Source organism: Oreochromis aureus, linkage group 10 (genome assembly GCF_013358895.1).
Source record: "Oreochromis aureus strain Israel breed Guangdong linkage group 10, ZZ_aureus, whole genome shotgun sequence".
Lineage (NCBI taxonomy): Eukaryota > Metazoa > Chordata > Actinopteri > Cichliformes > Cichlidae > Oreochromis > Oreochromis aureus.
Window position 1 is genome coordinate 12,724,564 of NC_052951.1, and position 27,532 is coordinate 12,752,095.

A 27,532-nucleotide genomic window follows, 5' to 3' on the forward strand; every position below is an offset into this window, starting at 1 on the left:
AGTTGAGTCTATGGGTTATACCAATGAAAAACTTGACAAATCTTCTGTGTCAATGCCAAACCGCTTATTGTATAACAAACACAACCACACTGGCTGAAATGCTGGTTGAAGAAATGGGAAGCCACCCCACAGCAGAGTGTGACCAGGCTGTTGATTAGCATGAGGAGGAGCTGCTAGACTGTTGTGGCTGTGTATGGCTCCTCCACATGCTGCTCAGGCCCCTGTTTGTCAATGAATAAACTGCAAAATTGCCAATACGTCCTGTTTCTCCTCTGTATTATTGTAGGGTCTTTACTTTACAATATAAACAAAATTGAATTGAATCCACTGAAGTTTCCTAAAACTTCAATCTTCCTATCCAATAAACTACACCAAACAGTCAATAGCAGAATCAGCTGTTTGGCATTGTCAAGGAAGATTTGGCAAGTTTTTCATGGGTGTTACCCACAGACTCAACTCTGCTGCTCAACCCACAAATGCATTTTCCTTAAAATGTGGCTCCATTTGAAGGTAAATAAACAGGCTTTCCAACAGTATAACAATTTATTGCCAACTAGCATTGTTACAACAAAGAAATAAACACAAATCTTCTTACTTTTTGTGCAAAGCTTAAAAGAAGAGCTAATAGTTGGTCTTTAAAAGTGTTGTCAATGTTGGTTCTCACTGTAAATAGGAAGTCTTTCTTCCACTACACTAAGAACCCATGCCCTTTCTAGACAGAAAACATTTCCTCTGGTGTTTCTGATCTATGTTTATTATTACAGGAAGTGACATCAGCTTCACCGTCATTCTTTACTATTAGTGCTTCTGCACCAACGTTTTGAGGCTTTGCAAAGGGCCTTGAGTTCTTCAGTTTCCTTAGCTTTAGGCCTGTGTGAACAATCACAATGCGAAGATTACTCAATTATGACCTTTCTGAATGCTGAAACATCAGATAACCAGCTATCGTCACCCACACTTTCAGTTAATTTGGAGGTGTCTAATGGAAAAGATGACAAAAGACTCAGTGTTGCACAGCTGAATTGCATTTTTGCACAGCTAGAGCTGTGCCCAAACCTGCAGTTTCCTGAGCGGCCACTTTAGGGTGGCTCCAAAAATGAGTCGATCCCCATATGCTCACATGTGAATATACCAACTTATAGCCTGTTACAAAAAACGTCTTTGGTCTTTATATCTAAAATACCCAACTGGCCCTTTTGAACTCTATCGAGGCCTTTAGCCAGCTGTCAGTCAAAGCTCTGACGACTAACTATCCGCTGGTGTCTCACTAAGAAATAACATGGCTTGCTGTGCTGTTAATGAACAGACTGTCCAAGAATGCTTTGCTCCAGTTTTGGCAAGTAAAGTTCTCCTTTTTGTGTGTGTTATTTGTGTGTTATCACTAATTAGCAGGTATCTGTTTCTGGGTGAGGCACAATCCGTGGATGCAGTATTTGTCTCATCCAATTATGGGCACTTCTGGCTCAAAAAATAACATGGCAGATGTGAACATATTAGATGAATCATAACGTTACCGCTTTAAAATGGGGTCTCACTGTGGCAGCCAAGAAAAAAAGTCATTCATATGACTCTGACTAAATAGAATAGAATAGAGGCAACGAAATGCAGTTTGCATCCATCCAGAAAGTGCTTATCAATAATATAGATATATTACAAAATATATATTAGCAATAATATAGATATATAGCTATATTACAAAAATGGGTCTATTATAGGTATGAGGGTACAAAATATGGGTCTATTATGCGTATGTTATAATGTACACGGTATGAAGGTATGTTATGAATATGCTATAACTATAAGTATGTACAGGCTGTAGTGAGTGTACAAGCTATGTACAGGCTATGAAGAGGATATAAATATGAAAACTATACAGAAATATGAACTATACAAGTTATAAACAGTTGTAGAACTATAACTATTGTATTATAATCTATTATATAAATCTATGTAAATCTATTATGTTCCAGCATTGCAAAGGTGTAACTCGTAATCACACTGATTATATCAGGATGCACTACACAAAAGCTCTGGGCCCCTAAAAAACAAAAACTAATGTTTATAATATTAATAATTACACCTGCAATTTCCCGTAATATAGCCGTGTGTAGTGCTGGTGACAAAGACCCACAGGCAATACAATATGAGACAAGTTTATTTTTACAGCACCTTTCAGTACCAAGACAATGAATGTGCTTTACATACATTAAGTCATAAAAGGCATTTTATGTATAGGTCTTTATAGATACTATGCTACATATATAATGGCTTTCTAAAATATTGCAAAAGTGCTCCCTCTGCTGGACAAAAATAGTAAGATACCAAAACCAAAAAGAATCAGAATCAATATGGCTAACTTGATGTTTTGGTAGTATTTAGCACAAAAGAAATGTGTACATGTGTTCTTCTATCCTAGCCTGAAACGAGTGCGAGATAAGACCCACCTCTTCTCCTCCAACTATATTTTAATTTGTTTGTTTGTTACATTTTATTTCTGTGAAATGAGTCGGCACAGGTCCAAGCAATAAAAACAAACCATAACACAATAAATTAAAAAACACATTCTTTCAAAATAGTGACTTGTGCGGAGAAAATGCAGGTAATGTTCATAATTCATTATCTTTATTTTTCAATATAGTTTAGCAAACTTTAGTACATCTTTAGTGTTACAGTAAAATAATCAAAAATATGATGACTTGAAGAAAAATATTAGGCCGTCTTCCAAGAATCATTTTCTAAATACTGAAAAAAGCTGCCTTGAAAATAATGCCAATGTTAAACAGAGAAAAACTGCAGACACAATAATTCTTACACTGTGATCATTAAAATTAAAAAATGCAAACATACAGCCTAGCAGGGCCCCAAATGTTGGTGCTGGATAGTACGGAAGGTGAGTACATTTTAAAGATAACATAATAAAATGGAAACACTTTAATAATACTTTCATATTTTGCCAATACTATGCACATTAATGTTTTAAGCAATAGCTCCTTTAAACACTGAAGGCGAGCTGCAGCGATTACTTGAAATGCAAAAAGTTACACTTCCAATATCTATTGCTTATGTTTCATATCTTGGAGATGTGTTTCTGCTGGGGTGCTGCTATTTAAGTTTTTATTTAATCAATGCAAAGCTGCAAAAGTCGAAACAGCTACACAACTCTGTGTCTTTTTGAGCTTTGGGGTGGATGATAACATGAGAAATCTTTTAAAGTAAGTCTTGATGCATTCTCAATCATCCAGGAAAGTAAATCTCCAAAAGTTGATTCTGTTCATCTGGACGTAGCGTTTTGTGGGAGAAACGTTTCGTCACTCATCCAAGTGACTTCTTCAGTCTCAGCTGACTGCAGGTTTCCTCAAATCTTATAAACAGTACATTTGCATAATGACTGAAACCAGCCCACTGAAGGAACAATGGGCTGTGAGGTCAGTTCCTTAATCATAATTATGCAAATTCTCATGACCATTGATCAACAACCACTGACCAAAACCCACTGATCAAAGACCACTGATCAATGGCCATGAGTACCATTCACAGAGAGTTGAGGAATGGCTGCAATCACAGCATTGTAAGATGGCGAAAGATGTACCCTTAGGCCCCCTCCTCGATTCAGAGATGGTCTTTCCCTTTTCATGTAAATGGCCTCCTTGACTCCGTGCTCAAACCAGCGTTCCTCCCTGTCCAGGATGTGTACATCCTCATCATTGAAAGAGTGTCCACTGGCCTGTAGGTGTAAATAGACTGCAGAGTCCTGCCCTGACGAGGTCGCTCTTCTGTGTTGTGCCATCCGCTTCGCCAGAGGTTGTTTGGTTTCCCCGATGTATAAATCCTGGCAATCCTCCTGGCACTTAACAGCGTACACTATGTTACTCTGTTTGTGTCGGGGGACCCGATCCTTGGGGTGGACCAGTTTTTGGCGCAGCGTGTTTTGGGGTTTGAAAGCCACAGAGACCCGATGTTTAGAAAAAATGCGTCTCAACTGCTCCGATACTCATGACACATATGGGATCACTACAGGTTTTCGCTTGGGCAGCGGTTGTCCTTCTCTCCTGGATCGGCTGGAGCTTTCTTTAGGTGCCTTTCCAGCTTTGACAAAAGTCCAGCTGGGATAACCACATTTACTCAGGGCCTTCTTGATGTGCTGTTCTTCTGCCTCCCTGGCCGCTGTGTCAGTGGGGATGGTGTTCGCTCTGTGTTGTAGCGTCCTGATGACACCCAGTTTGTGCTCCAGTGGATGATGAGAGTCAAACCTTAGATACTGATCCGTGCGTGGGTTTACGGTACACGTCAGCCTTTAGATGTCCCCATTACTGATGGAAATCTCACAGTCTAAGAAGGCTAACCTGCCACTTTTCATATCCTCCCTGGTGAATTTGATGTGTCGGTCCACCGAGTTAATGTGATCCGTGAAATGTAGTACGTCCTGAGATTTGATTTTCACCCAGGTGTCATCCACATATCTGAACCAATGGCTTGGTGGTGTTCCAGGGTAGGATAGCAAAGCCCTCTTTTCCACTTCTTCCATGTACAAATTGGCCACAATGGGTGAAACTGGGGAGCCCATGGCACACCCATGTTTCTGCCTGTAGAACTGACCCTTGTATGTGAAGTAGGTGGAATGAAGACACAGTTCCAAAAGCAAACACATTTGGTCGATGCTGAGAGTGGTCCTGCTGCTGAGGTTGGTGTCATCCTGTAATCTCTTACCTACTACCTCCAACGCTTCCGTGACTGGGATGCAAGTGAAGAGAGATGTAATGTCGTACAAGACCATGGTTTCATCTGCCTCCATAATGACATCTCTCACCTTCTCAACAAAATCCAGGGTGTTCTGGATGTGGTGTTCAGAGCTGCCCATCCAGCAGGTTGAGGATCGAAGCCAGAAACTTGGAGATGTTATAGGTGACAGAGTTGATCATGCAGACAATTGGTCTTAAAGGTGCACCCTGCTTATGTATTTTCGGTAAACCATACAGACTTGGTGTAGACTCCCCTGGGTATAGCCTGTGGTATGAGGTCCGGTCAATAGCCTTGTCTTGTTCTAACTGCTTCAGACAGTCTATGACCCTCTTCCTGTAGCCACTTCCTGGGTCTCGTTTCAGGGGCTCATAAGTATTTTCTTCACTGAGTAGTGACAAAATCTTCTCATGATAGTCTTTCTGGTTTAGCAATACTGTGCACCTACCCTTGTCTGCCGGAAGGATGATAATGTTGTTGTCATCACTAAGTGATGTGAGTGCCTTCCTCTCCTCCATGGTGATGTTGGATGCTGGGGGCTTTGCATTGGTGAGACAGGCCGAAACTTTTGTCCGTAGTTGCTCTGCTTCCACTTCTGCAATATTGTTGTTACGAATTGCTGTTTCTGTGGCTGTGATCAGCTCCACTAGCGGGATTTGTCTCGGTGTGACAGCAAAATTCAACCCTTCAGCAAGGATGTTTTTCTCTGTTTGGGTGAGCTGTCTGTCAGACAAATTCTTCACCCACTTGTCCACATCCTCCGTGTCGCATCCTTCTCTATTCTGGCCGCTGAGGACACTCTCCGTATTTTGCGGTGGTTTCCGACGTACAACAAGTAAGTCAAACTTCCTTTGTTGCCTGGTCTTAGACTTCTTGTGCTGTGCTAGCACTAGGTTCACTATCCTGCGCAAATTTGCGTAACTTCCCTAAACCCAACACCCCCTAGAATTACTGGCTTTTTTATTTTCTGGTGCAAGTCCCGAGGTGTTAAGCACCCCTGCTGAGATTTTCACAGGTCGTCAGCTTGTTTCTCCTCCAGCTTTTGTTGTGCAAACCACCCATTATCCTAGAGGCCTGGCACATTTGCATTTGCTCACTCAGAGTTGCTCAGATCCAAGGCAGGCCAAACCTCTGTGTTACAACTTTCAGAAATGCCTGGTAGAAATGCTTCAACTTACTCATGAGATTTTGACCACATTTCTTGCGGAAGTCACAGCTATACTGAATGCACGACCGTTGTTGCCAGCTGCAAGAAATGCTTGGTAGTGAACAGCTGTTCCCTACCAAGGTTCGTTGTCCATTCACCCAGTATATTGCAACCAAGCCAGACAAATTTGGGATCAAGTTCTGGATGGCCACGGATTTGGACACCAAATATGTCTGCAGTGCATCTCCTTACTTGGGAAAGGACCCCAGTCGTCAGAAGGGAGAGAGGCTGGCAGAGAACGTGGTCATGAAACTGATGGAGCCGTTTTTGGATGATGGAAGAAATGTCACAACGGACAATTTCTTTACTTCACTGTCACTGTCGCACAGACTGCTGCAGCGCAAAACAACGTTACTGGGCACGGTGAATAAAGTCCGGCGTGAACTTCCTCAATTTGCAAAAGATACTGCAAAGCGAGAGGTATTCTCCACTTCAGTGCTTAGAAGTGGCAGTGTCTCCTTGACAATTTATGCACCTAAAAAAAAAACAAGACTGTGTGTGTTCTAAGTTCCATGCACCAAGACGTGACGATCGGTGACAGCAGAAAGAGGAAACCCAACACGATAACAGACTATAACCACATGAAGGTATGTGAATGTGTGTACAATTTTACACCAGTGCTACAATGTTTTCTGATGTGTGCTATACAGGCCTATAGAAAAAAACATATACTCATGACTCTCTCTGCTTTTACAGTCTGGTGTAGACGTGTTGGACCAAATGGCACGGATGTATTCCGTAAGATCAGCAACACGCAGGTGGCCAGTAGCGGTTTTCTACAATATGCTGGACCTGGTGGCAGTGAATGCCTACATTTTGTACAAGGCATGTACAGGGTGGACAGGCAAAAGAAGATTGTTTCTGAGTCTTTTAGCTCAGCAACTTCGTTGCCGATTCATACAGCACAAGGAAATATTAGCACAGAGGCAGACAACGCAGTGCCAGGTGCAAGAGAGCTGCAACAGGAATCGCAGCAGGTTTACCTGTGCAACATGTCAGAAATTCACCTGTGCCAAATGCAGGGATGATGGACACTGGGTCTGCAAGCGCTGTAAAGTTTGAAACACTGAAATAAAACAGACTTGTGTATCCATGTATTGTGAATGTGTGTCTTTTGTATGTAGGTTGTAACACAGAGGTTTGGCCTGACTTGGATCTGAGTAAACAAATGCCAATGTTGCACACACACACACACACACACACACACACACACACACACACACACACACACACACACACACACACACAGCAAATCTGCATTTATTTGTCCCACAAGTGGAAAATCTGCATTGTCATTGCAAAAAAGTGGACAGAGCACGGTATAGAAAGTGCACTATACAAACAATCTGGAAACATATATATGGACACGAGAATTCAAAAATATTGGTGTACGTATACACACACATCTATCTATCTATCTATCTATAGATAGTATATATATATATATATATATATATATATATATATACACTATATATATACTAAATATATATATATATGTGATATAGATGTGTCTGTGTGTATAACTAGACTTTATGCATATTATATAAGGTGTGGCTATATAAATATATAAATATATGTACAACTCTGTGTATATATGTTTATGGCCAGGCATCCAATGTAGTGACAAGGATTGACAAGAACTAATATTGAATATGAGAAATATTGCACATAGAAACTGCCATGGTGTATAGTACGCTGCAGGTAAGGAAGGAAAGTAGCCTTGCAGGGAAGGAAAGACCTGAATCTCTCATGGTTAGGGGTTGGGGGAGGGTGTGTTTGCACAACAAAAGCAGGAGAACAATGGAGCTGAAGACCTGTGAAAATCTCAGCGGGGTGCCAAGAGGTGTTAAGGTCGGGGGGAATTTACGCAAATTTGCGCAGGCTAGTAAATCTAGTAGTAGGGACTTGCACCAGGGAAAAAAGGCTCAGTAATTCTAGTGCTCTAGAGGAGCCTTCTCAGTAAAGTCAAACACCTTTTTAAGAGTATTCTCATCTAAAAGCATTGTCAGTCTCTGTCGGATCCGCTCCTCTTGAGATTTTAGCATGTCGATGGTAAAATTTGTTTGCCTCACCCGTTCATTAAGCAACTGATGCTGTGCCTTCTGGAGGATTTTTGTTGCCCGGGAGCCTTTAACTGAAGAGCTCATTTGCAGACTTTTAGGAGTAATCCTGTTTTGTCGGCGTCTGAGGCTGAATCTCAGCTGGTTCCTGTAGTCCGCCATCTTGCGTGCTGTTTGCTCATACTGACGTACAAGCTTTAGGCAGTCCTTGCCAAAGTGTCATGAGAATTTGCATAATTATGATAAAGGAACTGACCTCCCAGCCCATTGTTCCTTCAGTGGGCTGGTTTCAGTCATTATGCAAATGTACTGTTTATAAGATTTGGGGAAACCTGCAGTCAGCTGAGACTGAAGAAGTCACTTGGATGAGTGACGAAACGTTTCTCCCACAAAACGCTACGTCCAGATGAACAGAATCAACTTTTGGACCTTTAAAGTAAGGACTGAAACATGGTGGAGTGACTCCGAGATCTTCGAGGGAAGGATCGATCATCCCAGCTATGTTACTGCTCTCCAAAAAAAGGTTTTATTTGAGTGATTTTCTTATTATCAGGTGGGCCGTACGTGCAGATCCAGTGTCCAGGTGTAATTTAAATGAGCTAAAGGTCAAAGGGGTCCAGTGCTAGCAGGAAAGGCAGTGTTAGTGCAGTTATGTATTACAGTCATTCAAATGTCATTGCGGCCAAATGAATACATCTTTAGGTTTACAGACCGTATGCACTGTTGCGCAAACTGGTGGCAACAAAGGGCTCTCTATTCTTTTATAGATATGTCTCTATGATAGAAGAACAAAAGCGCTCAGAGATGACCTCCACTCTTAATATGGGCATATATAAACTTATTCTTCTGTCAGCGTCTCTAATATGATAAAACTTATTTATAATAAATTTCATTAACAAAATATTTGTATATCCCGAAACGTATTTACAAGAGAGACCTAATAAAGACAAACGCAACCGATTATACTCCCTCCATTTGGGGTGAGGAAAAAAAATCTGATTTAAAACAAATCATAAAAGATTTGTTAGCAAAGAAATCTTTTATCATAAAAGAGAACGAACACCCTTCAGTGCTGCATTCATTTGCCGTGTTTGCCATTTCCACTGGTCATGAATTCTTTTCCCTTGTGAAACAAAGGTGATCAAGGTACTGAGGTGACAGTGAGGTCTGATACATAAAATCTCTTACACATCAGCGGTACATTTTTGAAGAGTAGTCCAATGCTAAGGGAGAGGTTATTTTAAAATTTTTATTCAGTCTTCATTTATAGAGCTTCTACTCTCTGACTATAACTTGAGTTAATGCACAACCATCATGCCAGAGAGAGCCGTAAATCGTGTACTAAGAAAGGCCCGCTGAGTTGCTATTCTGTGAAAGAAATAGAGAGATCAAGGACTCAGAAGACCCACAGCCACAGGAAGTGAAAACACCAGCGATAAAAGCCAAGGTGCTGATTTGAACATAACACTGATTGCAGAGCAGATTGGAAGAAGCCCTGTAAAGGAGAAAAGCTTAAGTTTAGTTTCCACCGGTGTTTGTGGGAAACAGATAATGGGTAAACGCTACTCACTGTGATGAACGGCCATGCTGTTCTCCTTCCAGGTGCTCCCCTGATAAACCCTGCAGGTGTAGGTGTACGGCTTCTCATCAGCCATCGGCGCCCAGGTGAGGCGGCAGAGATTAGGGTAGACCAGGCTTACGTTGCTCCTTCTACGGTCGTCTATGGACACGTAGATGACCTGGTTGGGGAAGGTGGTCCCCACCAGCCGGCTGTCCTGCCGATACTCGCAGTAGGGGCCGGGGACCTCGTAGGTCTCCGGGAACTCACAGTCCACCCTGACATTTCGCTCCAGGTAGGTGAGACATGGGAACATCTGGGGCCCACGTGGAGCAAACAGGAATGTAGTCACTGGGTTCACTGAAACAGAAGCAACCAGGATGTTTGCTCTGTGATGGAAATTTTTAAGATAAGACGATAAGATTTCAAATTTAAGACAAGAACACACAGAGAGCGCAATTCCCCTGAAAGCCAAAGACTATACTAAAACTTTGATATTTTATGCTAAGGTCAGCTGTGGTAATATGGATCTAGTGTAGTATATTAATCTTTTGGTGTCATTGTGAAGTTATATAATGTTGTACTGAAAAAAATAAGCACATTCTTTGTCTGAGCTATAATTATTATCTCTCCCAATGGCTAATATATTACTTTAAAATTTGGAGATAATCTAACGGAAACAAAAGCTTTTTCTTAATTTGTTTAACTTTATGGTTTCGTGAATTTTTTTCCAAGGTCAACTTTGATCTTGAGTGCTAACAATAAAGGTCACAGTCAAATTCTAGTCACATCTTCCAAGGTCTAATATATTTGTGTGAACTTTGAAGATGTTCCATAAAAGAATTGTGGGTAATAAAGTTTTTACTGATTTGCTTGATTAGACATGAGTTCAAGCTGTTTTTAACTAATTATTATGAAATATCATTTCATTATCCTTAGCGTTATAACACTACAATTGAAGTAGAATGCTTCTCACTTCAAGATATGGAGGCCATCATTCACAAGCCTACTCACTGAGCTAGCTAACAAGCTAATTTAGCATGTGACCGCAAAATAGGACCCCGCAAAATTTTTTATTCACATTCCAGTTCATTCACGCTCGGTTCTTAACAGTGTTGTGTGCTTTTCTCAAATGAAGAGATTAAAAATAACTGAAACCCCTCAAATATCTGTAACTCAGAATAATAAATGAATGTTAGCTGCTATCTAACAAAGTGCTCATTTGCCTAGTTATTCAACAAGCTAGCTGGCATGTGTATTGTTGTTGGGCCAAAGTAATTGTATTTGTTTGATAATTTACATTCTTTATTTTGTATAAGTTTATTTAGAAGATATAGCTTTGCTAGTCACACTAACTTAAGAGAGCTGTAGGCTTATTGACTGATTGAATAGAGAAATGGCAGGGACAGCAAAAGTGTCATTGGGAAATAAAGCCAAATTTATTACAGCTTTGCTTGAAAAATATAGTTTATGTACAGCCTATTCATTTACTAATTATAATATTAGACAAAGACGACAAATAAATACAAAATAGAGTTTTTAATGATTATTTTATTAAGTGCCATGTTTATTTTGAACGTTTTACTCTCTCTCTCGCTCTCTGTATATATCTAACTATATCTATTTATGTGTGCCTGTGTGTTCTCCTATCCACTCAGGTCAAAAGTTATAACAAATAATTTGTGATAAAAGAGTCTTTCCTTGTAATTACATAATCTATATGAATCTTTACTGATCTCTGTGGTGAAACTAAGCAACAACATCTTTGCTGCAGTATCACAGAAACATTTTTAACTCGATCACAAGGACTGTGGAGCTTAAATTTCACTAACGGTTTTATATATGTATATATATATATACATATATAAGATATTTGATATCTATTTCTATATATATATGTATATATATATATATATATCTTTAATGTTATCAGCATAGTAATACATTCCACTTAAAACGGGGCTGGATGCCAATGGACGGTAACAAAAAAAGAGCAATTAAAGAGACATACTGTGAGTCGTCTGATGCGTTATCATTATGTTGGCAAAGAGGAGACAGCCTACGACGGACAGGTGCAGCTCCATGGCGATAGACAGGCTATCTGTCGGATCAGATCAACCTTCACACCAGCCGGAGCCTGGCAAAGTTCAATATGGGACAAAACGTTAAAGTTACGCTGCCGCAGAATGCCACCACGAGATATGTCAGACAAACAGATATACGAGCATGCAACCTAAAGGTAAGGTAACCTTCAAATCGCACCTATTAGCCTCCTGTAGCCTCTAATAGCGTAATTCTAACAGGCCTGGATGTGGGACTATGTCTGCAGCCCGAATGCCGATAGGACTACGCCCCTGCGGTGTCCGAGCACTGCAGCAGACTGCTGAGCGGTCCACGTTTCAGGCGGGTAAAAGTGAATTCTTGCCGCAAAACAAGAGTTCCCCCTGCAGGTCAAAAAGTAGAAGCACAACCGAGAAATACAGCAGTCACTGCTCTGCAAAGTAAACACGCGGGTTAGCATGCTGAATCCAAACTCAGGGGGGCTTTAAGCCTACTGATAGCTGACATCATTTCTCTTCAGTTTCTTAAAAAACATTTTACCCATGTAAATGTGTAGAGGTGGTCTTTGTTATTGCACTGTACTGTATATATTTGCTTCACCTAAATAATGACTTCTCTATATTTTTAAGGACTAGAGGTCAAATCAGTCAGTGAACCACTAATAAGTGGCAGAAGAAGCCTTTAAATTCTTAGGACAAGTAATGAGTTTGGCATTTCAGTAAAATAGAGTACCTATAGTATTAAAATCAATTCATGCTCTAGTCTGGTGTGATCAGTGTTTGTTGGTAAAACTATATAAAACACTTAAACTAAAAAGAAAGACATTCTAGCAACTAAATACGCTGATATAGAGCTATATTTTATTAAACTTTAAGACATAAATACGACAAATATATATAAACAATAAACTTTATTATAGGTACATCTTGAAATATTGGGCTGGACCTTCTTATACCCTCAGAGCTGACTTAAATCTTAAAGTCATAAATTCAACAAACATTCCTCAGAGATTTTGGTCCATGTTGACAAGATGGGCTGTAGTGTTTAAACGGTGCTCAGTTGGTAGCAAAGGGCCCAAAGTGTCCCTTGTAGCTGACAGTAGTGGCATCTGGTGTGGTCTTCTGCTGCTTCAGAGATGGTATTCTGCATACCTTAGTTGTAAGGAGTTTTTGTTGCCTTCCTATCAGTAGTCTAGCCATTCTGACCTCTGACACCAACAAGAATTAATCACACGGAGGCTTTTTTCCCCAGTCTGTGAGCTGGTTCTGTGAGAAAATCCCGGTAGATCAGCAACCTGTCTATCACCACAAGCATGGCATGTTGAAAGTCACTGAAATCAGCTGTTTTCCCCCATTCTGATGCTCAGTCTAAACTTCAGCGGGTCATCCTGACAATGTCTGCGTGTATTAAATGCACCGAGTATCTGCCATTTGACTGGCTGATGAGACGTTTGTGTTAAGAAGAATTAGAACAGGTGTACCTAATGAAGTGACTGGTGAGCATATACAAAACATTTAAAAATAAAAATGGAAAACGAGGCAGTTTTTCATATATGGACACTAAATTTTGGGATATAAATATGACATTTAACAGAGACAGATGTATGTAGCCTATCCGCTGTCACACACCTGCATTCAAAGTTTACTTTGGGGTGGCTGCAGCTCAGGAGGCAGAGCAGGTTATCCACTATTTGTAAGGTTGAATAGAAAGCACTTAAGCATAGAAAGTGTTTGTATGAATAAGTGTGAATGGGTGAATGAGGCATGTTGTATAAAGTGCTTTGAGGTCTATATAAGAGCCAGTTCATTTACCACTTTAGTTTATTCCTTTCTTGGTCTGAAAGGATAACACACGATACACATTTGACCCAGGAGGCATACCTCTATACACCAAACACAATAATGCAAAGTTTCCTAAAGTGGAAGAGAGATACCAGAAGCATGTATCGTATTCTGCATAACATAAAACTGTTATTTAGTAACCATTTCTTGATGATAATATAATACTAGTTATATGGTATGGCAACAGTAAAGGAGTGAAAATACTCATTGGAAAAGAACAGGCAAGGGCTCGTGTTTCATCTGCAGTGTATTAGCAGCAGAGGACCAGCAGGGTTCACAGCTACAGTCTCTAATGAATACTTTTGGCATGTGGGGATCATCACAGCCTGCACTCTCAGCTATTTATATTCGAAAAGGAGAAGACAATAAGAAAATGCAAGAAAACGTAGTGTTAGAATATTAAAAGGGAGGAGAGTAGCAGGCGTCCTCTGCTATCAGAGACTGCTGAGGGTTGTGCCTTTCAGAGACCTCTGCAACACTTCTGTCAGGGAGACTGCTTCAGCATGGCAGCTGTTCAGGAAGGATCTTGATGAAGTGGATAAGCAGTGTGATGAGGATGCAGGGCACACTGTGGGTTTGACTCTGGGAATTTTAACAAAATCTAGAAGGTGTTGAGGATTTTAGACAGCATAAGATGATGTTGGATGTTAGATACATTTTTACAACACCCCCCAATAAAAGTGTTACTATTAAAAGTGTTTTGAAAAAGTAGGTGTGTACTATCATATTTATGACAGCAATTCAGCTTTACATTATATGGGTCTTTACCAGATTTAATTTAGTGCACAGTGCGGTTGTAGGAGTGGAAGCTGTGGTCTCTTGTTTGGTTTTTAAAAGCTTCTTCCTTCCACTTCCAATAATGTTGGCAGATTTATCCTTCCACGTGGTTCGCTATCAGGTTAATTAAATGACTGCTGATAAAGTATCAGCAGAAAGCTACTATATAATCCTGTCATCCTGTGATTTTTGTCTCCTTTTTCTGCGTTAAACGAATCGCCACATCTCTGTGTTTAAAATTCATGTTGGTGAAAGTAGCAGAGAAACTGCTGACACACATAGCGCTTGCACATATTGAGCAGATCAGCTGCTGAGGTGTGCCAGCTAATCAAATCCTCGTCACCACGTATCCCTTCTCATTCATCTGCCTCCTTCATTCTTTTCAGAATGAAACCAGAGGTTTGTGTACTGACACGTGATCCTCCGTCCTCTGTTAAAACAGCCTGAAAATCAATAGAAAACCGTACACAGTCCTAAGAAATATCCCCAAAGTCCACCGGAGCAGCATTTTCTCCCCCTCCCCTCTCTGTGTCCCCCCTCCCCTCCCTTCCTCCCTCTCTCCCCTGCTTCTTCTATAAGCCGACCTCTACTGTATCTACCCCCAGCATCACACTGCAGAGCACTGAGGAAGACTCAAAAATGCATCAGAGAAGGTGAGAGGGATTCATGTGCTATGTATGTGCATGCTGTTTAATCTGAATGGCAAAGTATCGAACCGTGGCATGCACAATGCATTTCTGTCATTCGGTTATTCCGGATGAAATATTTGGTCCAGCTGCTCTAAAGCAAATGTTTGAATGCAGGCAAGGGTTGGCTTGCATCAAGCAAATAAAATGAAGCGCTTAGTCTATTCTTTCTACATATCGAGGAGGTGAATAATTAGCCGGCATCCTCTAAAGAGGTTAAGCACGGAAATGTGTCAGTAAAGTTTGTACTTCGATTCTTTGCAGTGTGAACAGTGAGGCTGGATTGTGATCGATTGTGTAGTGTTAAGGGTACAGTGACTTTCCTGTGGTTTAGCACGGAGCAGCAGAACTGTGATGTTCATGTCTCCGAAGTGACTTCACTCCACTCTTTACAGCTGACTCAGATTTATTTGGAATCCAGATAATGTCGAGACAAGCACAATAAAAAACTCTAACTTCCTCTTTTTGTTTTGTTTTGTTTTTTAGGAATCTCGGGAGAATGTCTTTCTTTACCACCATATTACTCTTTGGTAAGACACACTTCCTCATGTGAGCAACCCCAAATGTATAAGTTTGTGTTCTTAATTCGGATCATCTCTTCCTGCTTCATTATAGGCTTTGCATCTGCTCAGAAGGTGATTCAGTTGTCCTACTGCTCTATCGACGAGGACCACCTCAGGATGGACTGCAAATACTCACTTCCTTCTGAGTCATCAGAAGTCTTTTGCAAGTACACGCACGGTGAACGCCTCTTCGACACCACTGACCCATCAGAGGAGCAGCACGCCCCCTTCAAGAAACGTGCCAAAGCCCGCATCTTCCCAGGCAACATCTGTCGCCTGCTGTATAAGAACCTGCCCAACGGCAAGTCAACCTTCACCTGCAACATCAAAGTGGGCGACTCGGCCCCTGTGACCAAAACTTCAGTAGTCGAGAAGAGTAAGATGCTTATTCTCCCGCTCGTTTGACCCATATGTGCACTTCCTTTTATTTTTACAAATAAGAATAGAACATGTGAGCTTGACAAACAAAACGCACCTCCTTGTGAACCTGTGTTGCTTTTTTCTCATCGCAGAGCTCCTCCTCCCCTGTTCTGCATGGAGTGTCCTATTACAAAGCTGCAGTGGCCTACTGTTGACCTTGATGACCTTTCCCATGCTGCTGGAAATTCACTGGCTGTGAAGAAGGCGCCAAACTGCTGCATATCTTAACACTGCAACCATAACCATCTGGTCACTGATGCTGTACTCCCCCGAAGTTGCGTGTATGCACAAAGTGCAATAAGTTAAACTGAATGTACTCACAGTATATATTTGGTATGTCACACACTTGCACACTTGGCATTATGCACTCAATACTAAGCACACATACTGCTGCATATACACTATACTCTAAACTAATATCAGCTCTAAGCTATAAGTTACCTGTTGTATCTGGCAGACTTTCAGTAGGGTTAATGAGAAAAAAAGCATGATTTAAAATTGAAATCCTAGATTCTGCAGTGTTCACTATCTAGATTCTATCATCGTAGCAGATGTAGTCTAAGATATTGACAGATTGCTTCTTTAATAAGACAAAAACTGTCTAATTTAGAGGGTTTTTAAGAAGGGATGGAAACTAGTTTTGCTGTTCCATCTAATTAGTGAAATCTTCACAGCTCTAAAGTTTTGCAGCGCTGCACTCTCCAATGTGAATTATTGCTGAGTCATGTCGCTCGTTAAGGTAAGCAATCTATTTTGCCTGACTGAAATCTGTCCCTAGTGTCTCCTCCTGGCTGTCAAAAAATGACAGCAGATGGCAGTGACCTTGTGCTGCACAGGCCCACTAGCGGGAGACCGTGCTGTGTATTTGTCAATAAAAATTGGATGGAGCAATGAAGATAGCTGACAGGGTTTTAATGTTGGCTTCAAATGATGTTTTGACTTACTATTGCATGCAATCAAGTTTCTCTATTCTATCGTGTTCTATTCTATTCTGAGGAGAGAATCAATAGTCTGTATCAAGTCCCTCAACTTCAACTACAGTTGCAAAGACACCCAAACACAGTTTTTTTAAATTTTGCCTTTCACGTGTGCCTAAAACACATAAGCCATGCTTGGCTGAGGCTTATTTAGTACATGTTTGAAACTATAAGCTAAGTCAGATACTCAGTCTTTATGAATTTATGAATTTACATTAAAAATTCTTTCACTGGTGCAGTGTTTTCTCCTGAGGTCAGCCTCTTCTGATGGCTGTTTCCAGCGGGATAACGCACCATGTCACAAAGCTCAGATCATCTCAGTCTGCCTCCTTGAACATGACAATGAGTTCGCAGGATTCAAATGACCTTCACAGTCATCAGATCTCAGTGTCATCGGCAGCTGTGGGATGTGGTGCAGCAAGAGATTTGCATCATGGATGTTCAGCCAGCAATTTGTGCCAATATGGACCAAAATCTCAGAGGAACGTTTCCAGCACCTTGTTGAATCTGTGACATTAAGAACTGAAGCGATTCTGGAAACAAAAGGGGGTCCAGTCAAGTAGCAGAAAGGTGTATCTAATTAAGTAGCCAGTGAGTGTATACAGTGTCTGGTATTTCATACTATACTAAAGGGGCATATCCTTTGGCTGAGCCAAGTGAGTCAAATTGTATTTGAAGGTGTTGAAAAGCAACAGAGAAAGAGAAGGAAAAGAATATCTTGTTTCTATAAAAAATCTGTGACTGACAGGATCTGTTTTGAAATTGCATCCTTTAACTGAAAATGAATGAATAATAAAATGAATGAATAAAATTCACACTTGAGTTCAGCTTCTGGAAAGTAGTCCTTGTAAACAAGAAATACAGTCCAACTACCATTTTTTTTTCACTGATTGTTTGCATTCTGCCAAAACAGGAAGATGATTAATCCATAATACTGGTACCCTGTATACAGAATAAAAAAAATAATATGGATTTTCTTTTATAAAATACATTTTTTTAAGTTGTATCATTAAACCTTCTTTTAAATAAAAATAATGTACAATTGTTAAAATGCACATGCACGTATACATTTCATGATCACAAGTATGCGGTGTCTCTATGCTCACATATCTTTGGCTGCATGATGTCATTTTACACCTACAGGAAATTTTAAAAATGTGTCTTCTTAATAGTGAGCAGAAGATCTGATAATATGTGATCAGCATGTGGTTAAACAGCAACATTTCCAATGAAGCGCCAAACGAACCGAGTAACTCCTGTCATCGTGTTGCCCAATCCCGTGTGCCTTTGAGCATTATTTGAACAATTACTCAATAACATGCTGGCGTTGCGTAACAAAGCACGGTGTCATCTCGGGGTCCAAAGTACTGAATCATGCACTGATGAGTCCTTTGCACAGTTTCACTTTCCAGCACTTCTCATGAACTTTATCTTACAAATAACAAGCCATAATATGACAAAGTTTTGAATATTATGATGCAAGAAACAGTACATATCAGCATGAATCATGAATTAAATATTACTAATTGATTAAACATAAATTCCAATACAATTATTCATGCAGGGGAACTTGCCTTTAAAATGAGAGGAAATAAGAGACACACAAGCTAAAAATACAATCTGATTCATAGATTTTGGAAGGTGAAAACAGAAGGCAGTCTGACACTCAGGCAGCAGTCTGACACTCATTGTTTGTGCAAAAGCAGTAAAACCAGGTGTACTGGAGCTGGTTTTGTTGTTTGTTTGGTTCACATTTATCCACTTTTTTCTGTTTCTGTTTCAATAAGGATTCATTAGTTAATGTACCTAAAATAAACATGCATTTATACACACGTGCTTAAATATGTATTTTTATATTGGCGTGTTTATTAGCAATTCTCTTTTTAATCCCTGTACATATGTTTAATAAGACAGATTGCTCTCTTAGGACTGAATTGTACTGCATACAGCTCGACTGTACCTTTAGTATAATGACAGCAAAGCTTGCGATTTTAATGTTAAGCTTTATCCCGATTAAAATGAAATGTAATGGTGCTAATAATAAACTTTATTTATGCAGGACTTTTCTTAACAAAGTTAAAACGTACTTCACACAAATACATTAAGAAAAAAAAAGGGGGCCAAGAAGCACACAAACATTAAAACAAGGTAAAGATATAAGAATCTGTACGAATCCATTCAAACAGTGCTATCCAAAGTCTACACTGTTCCTCATTTCTGACTCAGCAGGAAAACACCACGCCAGGACCAAACTGCAAGCGCTTGCATGGCCTACAAACACGCACATCAGTTTCACGCAGAACCCACACAGCTGAGAATGTGTGAGGGTTAAAATACTAGAAATGTCTCTAGAGTATTGACACAACTAGCCATTACACACGCTTTCCTATCGGGGAGATGTAGTTTCTATTGGGTGTGTTCTAGTCAAACCTGTTTTTCTCCATCAGCCCCGGGGCGGCACCTGAGAGGATCTTATTACCGGAAGTTAGGTGTTTGTAGTCACCTGCGCTGATTCTTCAGGTAACAAGAGGCGTTTACTCGAGCTGGAAACGTCGAAATAAGAGAAACAGGAGTCGGTGAAACGGAGACCATTCGTTCTTTATTCGACATAAAGAAGATTTTTGCGTACTTTCGGCTTGTTTTACGCGAGAATTGTTAAAGGAGAACGCCGTCGAATAATAAACAAGAAACCCGACATGACTGTGAGAGGAGTACTTTGGCTGCTTTTGTTCTCTGGCGCAGCAATAGGTGAGCAAACTTGGGATTTCTTTTTATTTATCTATTAATTTTTTTAATGTTTATTTATGTGCTGTTCTATTATTCTTTGTAGGCATTCAACAGTTGAAGCTCCGTGTTTTGTTTTGTTTTGTTTTGTTTTTCATTTTTAAAGAAGATAGTAATAGATAGTAATCTTGTTTGTGGTCTGCTGATTGCAGTAGTTTTTGCCAAACCGTAATTATAAGCTTAACGGTTCTTTAAAAACATGGGCAGGCCTGAACCGGTTCAGTTACAACCGCCTAGTTTTGAGCAAAACTGTGAAAGGCCATTTTGAATGATTACATAACTGGAATTGTGCTACTCTCAAAGCATCTTAACCTCCCGTTTCCACACCACCATTACTTTTACACAATGTAAAGATGTTTAGCGAGGCCATATTGAGTCAAATGTAATTCATCAAAAGAGCTTAAGCGTTTTCCTGTCACATGGCCAATTTAAAGGGGTCAGTAGGTATCGGTCAGTATCGTTTGTCCTGTTGTAATTCTCTGTGAGGTGCAGTGCACGGCTTTTTGAGAATCATCTCTACAGAAAAACAAACAAACAAAAAAGGTGAATCTTTATAAAAGCTCTTTATGGAAAAGATAATTCGTACTTCCTCCTTAATTTAAATGTCATCTCCTCGTTATTCTGTATTTTCCTTTCATGTTTCCTTTTGTTGCTTGATGGTCATTTGTGTAATAGTGTAGTTAGTTATCAGTTTCAAGTTTGCGTTTAAAAGGTTAATATGGAGCTGCTGCTGCTTTTGTTGTTGTGATTGTTTTGCATACAGTTTCACATTTATCATTATACACATGGTGAACGGCTTTGTATCCTTTGTATTGTCTCAGATTTTTCGAATTGCTTGCAAGGTGTCCAGTATTTTTACAATGATTTTTCTAGATTGGTATTAACAGTGAGTAAACTCAAAGTCTGTTCAGGTTATCACGTGAAATTGTGTGTATATTATGTACAAAACCAAACCAAAAGAAAAAAACCCTCACAAACTTGTAACGAAGTGAGGATTTTCATGCCCTACCATTCCTCTCTAGCCTGTTTACAGTTTGTGCAAAATGTGAGCAATACAATAAGTACATTCTGCTGTATGAATCAAACTCTGGCTTGTCAGACGAGTTCCTTTAAAACTTGTTCCACTTCTCAGGTACATTTGCTGTTAGGACTTCTCAGTATTTATGTACACTGAAACTCTGAAAGTATGCAAACAAGGAAGTCATGGTGTGTTCTTTCAGTTTGCACTCCTACCTTATCTTTCCATCAAACTTATCTCGGTTGAGATTGCCTATAAGAAATGCCCACAGGTTTTAGGTTGGTCTGCCATGAAAACACATGCCAGCAATGTATTTGTATCAATGTTAATCTGAAGTTTAGCTTTATTTTTATCAGCACCTTGTAAAGAAAAGCGTGATGAATGTTCACACTGAGTTAATAATTATCTGCCTTCTGCTGTAGTTGAAGCTTCTCTGTGCCACCTAAGCTTAGCAGAAAGGGCAGTGGTTAATCGTGTAACTCTAAAGTAATGGCAGCTGTGTAATGTGGAGTGGGGCAACAGATGGACATGTGGTGTGACAGAGAGGCTTTTTACTGGCTGCATTAATGATTTAGTGTCCCCGAAGCTCAGCTGACGTGCCTGAAAAGACCCAGTTTCACCCTGAGAGCCGATAGTTTCACCGGAAGCTTCCTGGCTCAGCAGACAGGAATGAGCCACTCTTGTTTTGATGTTTTGCTTGACCACTCCCTGAAAGCTTCTGAGCATGCTCTGAGTGTTTAGGCAAAGGGTGTGTTTTTCAATCCTCAGTGCTGTATGCCTGATTATTTACATAATGGAAGATTGTGGTCTACTGGGAATACCTTATAATTTTCCTGGTAATACAGAGGGAGGACTTGGATTTTCTGATGGTTGTTGTCAGCCTAGAATGATTATTTTAATAATTCATTCATCATTTGGTCCATATTTTAGTGTTTAAAATGTCTAATTTAAAAAAACTGAGTGAAAATCTTCAATTGATTTTTAGACACGCTCAGGTCTCTTTATTAAACAACGGTCAAAAAACAAATTAGGTTTGGAGTATATTTCCTTTTGAAGATGAGGAACCTGGCCTCTCTTCACCTATTCCTGCCATGTTCGTGGAGTGTTAAAACTGGGTTTATTAAAACACAATTTTCAAAGCAGCTTAAGCAGAGCACTATTGTAAAAAAAATCTGTGTAAGTGTGTAGGGTTTTTTTCTTCTTCTTTAATCTGCTTTTTGTGTTCAGCAAACGGTTGGCACAAACTTTCTACTCACTTCACTCATGTTTCAGACTTTTCAGACAGGTTAGACTACACAGCAACATAGAGTATTTTTAACCCAAAATGTTCCTATCCTGCAGGTCCTATTGTTTGTTTGTTTGTGTGTGTGTATGTGAGATCAAGAAGCACTTGTTTTTTTTTTAAATTTATTTATTTATTTAACCATTACGAGGTCTGTGTGTGTCCAGGTGAATGGTGTGGACACTGATTATAGGTTTGTTGTCATTAAGCTTATTGTATTTTATACACTGGCTTATTTTAATATGTATTGTATATATGTTTTTTGTTTTGTTTTTGTACACTGACAGTGTACATGTAATGAAACGTGTATAAATGACATTTGCATTGCAAGAGTGCTTGGCCCGTATGCAGCCATACACACATGCAGCATATAGATAAAAGTATTGGGCCACCTGCATATTACACATACAGGAACTGCTTAGCCATGGAAACCCATGCTGTGAAGCTCCTGGTGCACATTTTTTGTGCTGATGTTAATGCTAGAGGAGGTTTGGATTGCTGGTGACTCAGTAACTGCTTCCACGCTGTAGTAATACCACTTAGCTGATCACGGAACCAGGGGCGCCTCCAAAATTTTTTCATCGGTGTGGCAATATGGGGGCCACTAAAAATATTCAGGTGGCACACCAAAAACAGAATGTCCAGTTTTATTATGCTGTGGTCAAATATAGGTTACATGAAAAATATTGCAAAAAAGAGAGAAAGAAAATAAAAATATGTGTAGTTAATTTCCTGCTGTTAAAGTTGATAAGACTGAAAAATATGAAAACCAAACAAGATTTTGAAACCATAATAATTTCCCAATCATCGCTTTAATGACTATATTCCTTTTGGGTACAAGCCGGTTTGCTTAAAGGAAGTGAGTATTTTGGACTTGACACTTGATGCTGAGTGTTCTATTTAATTACATGTTTTATTTTAATCTGTGTGTCTAGGTGTAAGTGGATATACGGTCACTACTTCAAACGCAAATGTACAAGTGGAAGAGAACAAAGGTGAGTCTTAAAACAAAATTTTAAATACCATACCACCTTTATTTATAAAGCACTTTAAAATAAACCAGGGTTCACAAAGCGCTTTTACAAATAGCATAAACAGAAAATACAATCAAACATGTTAAAAATAGAGAATAAAAAAAAAAACAAAAAAAAACATGTGAATGATTACCCAGGAAATTGCAAAGTGTCTATGATGTGTCTGCTGAAATCACAGGTTCAGAAGTTTTCAACATGAAGTGATATAATAAGACAAACCTGCATTTAAATAAAAGACTGCATAAATATGCAGGCTAATGGTGTCACCATACACATTTCCCTTTCTTTCCAGGTGTGGATTTGACATGCGCACATTCAGGAGACTTTGGTTCAAATGTTTTACTTAGATGGAAATTTAAGGACCGAAAAGGCTCTCAGGTGTTTGTGGTTCACGATGGGAAACCAACAGGTAAGTCTGACATTTGAGTTTTTTGTTTTAATTTACAAATCTTTCTTTAACTAAAAACAAACACATGATGCACATGAAATAAAACCGCAGTTTTCCAAAAATTCTATTTTGATGTCACTGTTCACAAAATTCAGTGACTGCAAAAAAAAAAATATCATAAATATCAGTCACGGTGAACGCATTAATGCCTGTCATTGTCCGTTTTATTTGACAGATGCATATTTAGATTAAAAAAAATAAATAAAACCTTTTCTGTGACCAACCAGATAACCTGTCCTGAAACCCATCTGCTGGATGTGGTGTCTGAATACTTCCATGCTGGTTACCTAATTCTGCGTTTCTTCCACAGCTCCGTATGCTAACCGTTTGACTGTGTACGGTGGTAGCAATCTGAGATTCACCACAGTCACTCGTAAAGATACTGGAGTGTACACCTGTGAGATAACCAGCAGCGACAAAACCCAAGTTGGGGAAACCAATGTGAATCTGACTGTTCTGGGTAAGACTATGTATCACATTTACTTGCTGTAATGGAGACAGTATGTTGCCATTTATTAGTGGTCCAGATAAAAACAAAACATTTTGCCCTACAGTGCCTCCATCTGTGCCATATTGTATTGTCCCCTCATCGGTAACAACGGGCAGGACAGCCACCATGTCTTGCTCTGATGAAAGCGCTTCACCCCCTCCCACATACAGGTGGTACAAAAACAACGTTCTTCTGCCTGATAACCCTAGTAACGTTGCTGGCTTCAAAAACGCCACCTACAGGTTGAATCCAAAAACTGGCATACTGGTAAGCTACAGCTTGTTACCTTGTGTAATCTTTCCTTTAACAGCCAATGCACCATATCAGTCAAAGGTTAAAACAATGCCCTCTGTGTCTGCAGGAGTTTCCTGCTGCAGCTAAGACGGATACAGCTGACTACTACTGTGAGTCTGTCAATAGCGCTGGCCCTGCTCAGAGATGTAGAGCTATGAAGATGGAAGTTCGTAAGTGTCCTTCACACTTCAACTCCAAAAACCTGCTTTTGGCTGAACTGTTTCTTGCTTACCTCACAAAGAAAGTGTACTGGTTTGCCCTACCATGTTTCCCTGTGTTTTCTTCAAGGCGACCTAAACACAGGAGGAATTGTCGCTGGTGTAATAGTGGCTCTGCTGCTGGTGGCCCTACTGATATTTGCCATTTGGTTTGCCAAAAAGAAAGGATATCTGCCCGGTTAGTTTTCCACATTATATTCAAATCAGACTTTTACCGTCCTCCTCATTGTTCTGACGATGATCAGTGAAAAGTTAGTTTGTCTATTCAGGCAGGCAAAGGTCTAAAAAGTGTATCTGTAAGAAGTACTCTGTGCTGATGTTGTTTCCTTTCTTCCTATTACAGCAAAGAAAGAAAGGTAAGTGCATATTTCTATGCATTTAAATGTTACTTAACATTATTGCCTTTGGTTTAATAATGTAAAAATGATAGCGATGTATATTTGGTGATGTCAATACTGGGTTTTTTCCCCCTCATTTATCTTGCAGCAGTTCAAAGATGAACGCGTCTTACCACCCACCTCCTAGTGGTGCTGGTGATGATGTAAGTACAACGTTGCCTTTTATTCCACTAGCGGATTCATTGTTATAATAAGTCCTTTTAGCTCTCGTTATAATGAAGTATGCTTGGTATGTTTGAACTTTGAAATTGCCAGAAAATTTATTTTTTTTTGAAATTGGAGTGTTACTTGAACCTTCTGAGAGAAACTAAATATCAGTTTGCTTTATCGAAGGTTAAATTTTACATCTGGTATTTTTTTTTTTTGTGCAACTAGTCGGCATAAAAACAATAACTCATGTGTCACACGTGACACACTTTGCATACAGGGCTAAAACATGATATCTGTGCAATAACGGATGAAGCTGACAGAGCTTTGTTCTGATTGTGTTGTTTGATATGCTTGTTTCTCAGGCGGATTTCACACAGAAGTCATCATTTGTGGTATAGTGTACGAGCAGCAGTGGCTACAGCAAGCGCTCTGAGCGAGATGTCTCTTAAGTGTGTGGTTTTCCAGGAGTTTGAAAGTTTGTACAATGCAGTTTTTATAGACCATTGCAATATATATTTTTTTTAACCTGAGCCAGCTACAGTAGTCTGTCAAATGCATCAACATGTGAGGTTCATGCAGCAACACCACAGGAAAGAAATAGAAAACTAATGAACCCCGTACTGTATCTATCTTTACTGAAATGAACTGTGGCCACTAGTGACCTATTTTCAGCAGAGACCAATTTTCTGCTCATCACTGATGTGTGCGTTTCTGTGTGCTTTTTATCTTCTGTCTTCTGTTAGAACAAGATTTTAAAGATATGCGCTTACTTATGAAAACAAGATTAATTAGAGTACAGAGACCCTTACACCATCCCCACCACCAGCAGCAGTAAATGAAAATAAATATTTATTTGTTATCTTTACATTGAGGACAGACGTATATTGCTGCATTTATTACATTTGCTGTCCCATCACATTCATTTCCGCTAGCACAACTCTCTTATCAGTCTTTGTGGGTTAGCTGAAATGTTAACAGAGCCTGAATATCACGGCCACGTTTTTAAAGGAGTTTTATTTTTTGTTTTTCCTGCTTTAGTTTTTTTTTCTTTTTCCAACCACAGATCTGATGTTATGTACATGACAATTTTTTTCTGTCTCTTTCTTTGTAAATAAAACTAATTTTAAAATTTGGATAGCTTCTTGGGATTAAATGGTCACTCTTATACCCCTTTCACTGCAGGAAAATGGTTCAATACTGTTCCCAAATCTTGGAACTTTGCTGCCGTCTGTAGCGTTTTCGCCTGCTTAAGCCAGAATGACTGTGATGATTTGGTGCAGTACTATTGCAGGCTTGCTATCTTTCTATCCAAAGATGAAATGTCCTCTAGTTTTGCTCATCTGAAGTGAAGAAAAGAGCAATCATTTACCATTAGATCCTTGGAGGATAATTTACTAGATACTAACCAACTTCCTGTGTTGTAGACCATACAGACCTCTTCTCTGACTTGACTTAACATGAATCGTACTCCTCTGAATCTACATGTATTTAATGAATTTGAAGAAAAGACTCAATCAGCGTTAAGCCACACAGCCTGAAGAACTTCTGTGTAGTGTATGTCAAAACAGAACAATATTAGTGTCATCTGTTGGACACGATCACACTTCAGTTTATTTTAGAGGGTATGTGTCTGCGTCTGTGTGCATTTGGCAACTAAAGTCATGAACTGCTGCATTCCTTGTGATGTTTATGAAGCAATGCTGTTGGTGTGTGTTTGTTTTTTTTTTTTAAAAAAAATGCCTTTCCTGCTTAGTAAAAAGGCTTCCACGTATTTGGCATAGAGCCTGTTTAGGAAGGGTGAGACTTAATACTGAGAGTGCGCAACCCTGCAGCAGTATTAGCAGTAAGCTAGCACACCCACCAATTTCATCATGATTCACACTGGAAAAACTTAATATCCATTTTATTCCAACAAGGGACCGACTGTCAGGTCCCAAGCAGTTTATTTTTGGTCAGAATGCTCCGAAGGCTTCAAGATTAGGTGTACAGCCAGTACTGAACCGGTTTCCTGTTAGTGGAAAAGGGGTAAAAGTTTACTTTGTGAATAGAATTCATGGAGAAGGTTTGTATGAAGTCAGTGCCTTGGATCTACTTGCTTCTGACCACATTCAGTTTTCACACAGGATATTTTAATGAAATGCTGTATACCTCTGGACGCTAACATTTAGATAGCGGTGTGATGAGATCCGAGCACATGATGGTGTTCAATATTTAAGTGAATGTTGTTTTTCCCTTTTTGTATAAGTGTATACTTTTTCTGTGTGCCTATTTATAATAAACTCTTTTAAAATAGGTCTACATTTGTCTCGGAAGGGTAATATTTAGCTTTTGTGTCATCTACAGCCTGACTGCTTGACTAAACAACTCTCACTGACCCTATAAATACTGCTCTTTTTAAAAAGTTAGTTGTATTTGCAAATACATGCTGATCCAATAAAGTTAAAGCACATGTACATCAGCACATTCCTTATAAGCCTATTGCCACATGTTAGATTTTTTGTCTACCATGTATAGACTAAAATGGCA

At 39.6% G+C, this 27,532-nt stretch overlaps 2 protein-coding genes across 2 annotated transcripts; one reads left to right on the top strand and one right to left on the bottom strand.

Moving 5' to 3' along the window:
- Window positions 1–8,421: 8,421 nt before the first annotated feature.
- si:ch211-215c18.3 lies at window positions 8,422–11,959 on the bottom strand. The gene is made up of 4 exons (XM_039618684.1): window positions 11,828–11,959; window positions 11,577–11,702; window positions 9,578–9,925; window positions 8,422–9,502 (listed from the first exon to the last, which is right to left on the bottom strand). The coding sequence occupies exons 2-4, from the start codon at window positions 11,647–11,649 to the stop codon at window positions 9,396–9,398; spliced, it is 528 nt and encodes a 175-aa protein (XP_039474618.1). The 5' UTR covers window positions 11,650–11,702; window positions 11,828–11,959; the 3' UTR covers window positions 8,422–9,395.
- Window positions 11,960–19,312: 7,353 nt separating this feature from the next.
- On the top strand, window positions 19,313–27,304 carry f11r.1 (F11 receptor, tandem duplicate 1). Its single transcript, XM_031759967.2, has 10 exons — window positions 19,313–19,638; window positions 22,910–22,969; window positions 23,301–23,417; window positions 23,767–23,916; window positions 24,011–24,213; window positions 24,308–24,410; window positions 24,529–24,636; window positions 24,802–24,814; window positions 24,945–24,999; window positions 25,369–27,304. The coding sequence occupies exons 1-10, from the start codon at window positions 19,587–19,589 to the stop codon at window positions 25,402–25,404; spliced, it is 897 nt and encodes a 298-aa protein (XP_031615827.1). The 5' UTR covers window positions 19,313–19,586; the 3' UTR covers window positions 25,405–27,304.
- Window positions 27,305–27,532: the final 228 nt, after the last annotated feature.

Excerpts from the sequence above, each read along its gene's own strand:
- f11r.1 (XM_031759967.2), top strand. The coding sequence starts at position 19,587 with ATGACTGTGAGAGGAGTACTTTGGCTGCTTTTGTTCTCTGGCGCAGCA. Across the intron at positions 23,917-24,010 it reads TGTGAATCTGACTGTTCTGG|TGCCTCCATCTGTGCCATAT; the intron begins GTAAGACTATGT and ends TTTGCCCTACAG. Across the intron at positions 24,214-24,307 it reads ATCCAAAAACTGGCATACTG|GAGTTTCCTGCTGCAGCTAA; the intron begins GTAAGCTACAGC and ends CTGTGTCTGCAG.
- si:ch211-215c18.3 (XM_039618684.1), bottom strand. The coding sequence starts at position 11,649 with ATGGAGCTGCACCTGTCCGTCGTAGGCTGTCTCCTCTTTGCCAACATA. Across the intron at positions 9,926-11,576 it reads AACGCATCAGACGACTCACA|TGAACCCAGTGACTACATTC; the intron begins GTATGTCTCTTT and ends CTTCTGTTTCAG. Across the intron at positions 9,503-9,577 it reads CAGCATGGCCGTTCATCACA|GGCTTCTTCCAATCTGCTCT; the intron begins GTGAGTAGCGTT and ends TCTCCTTTACAG.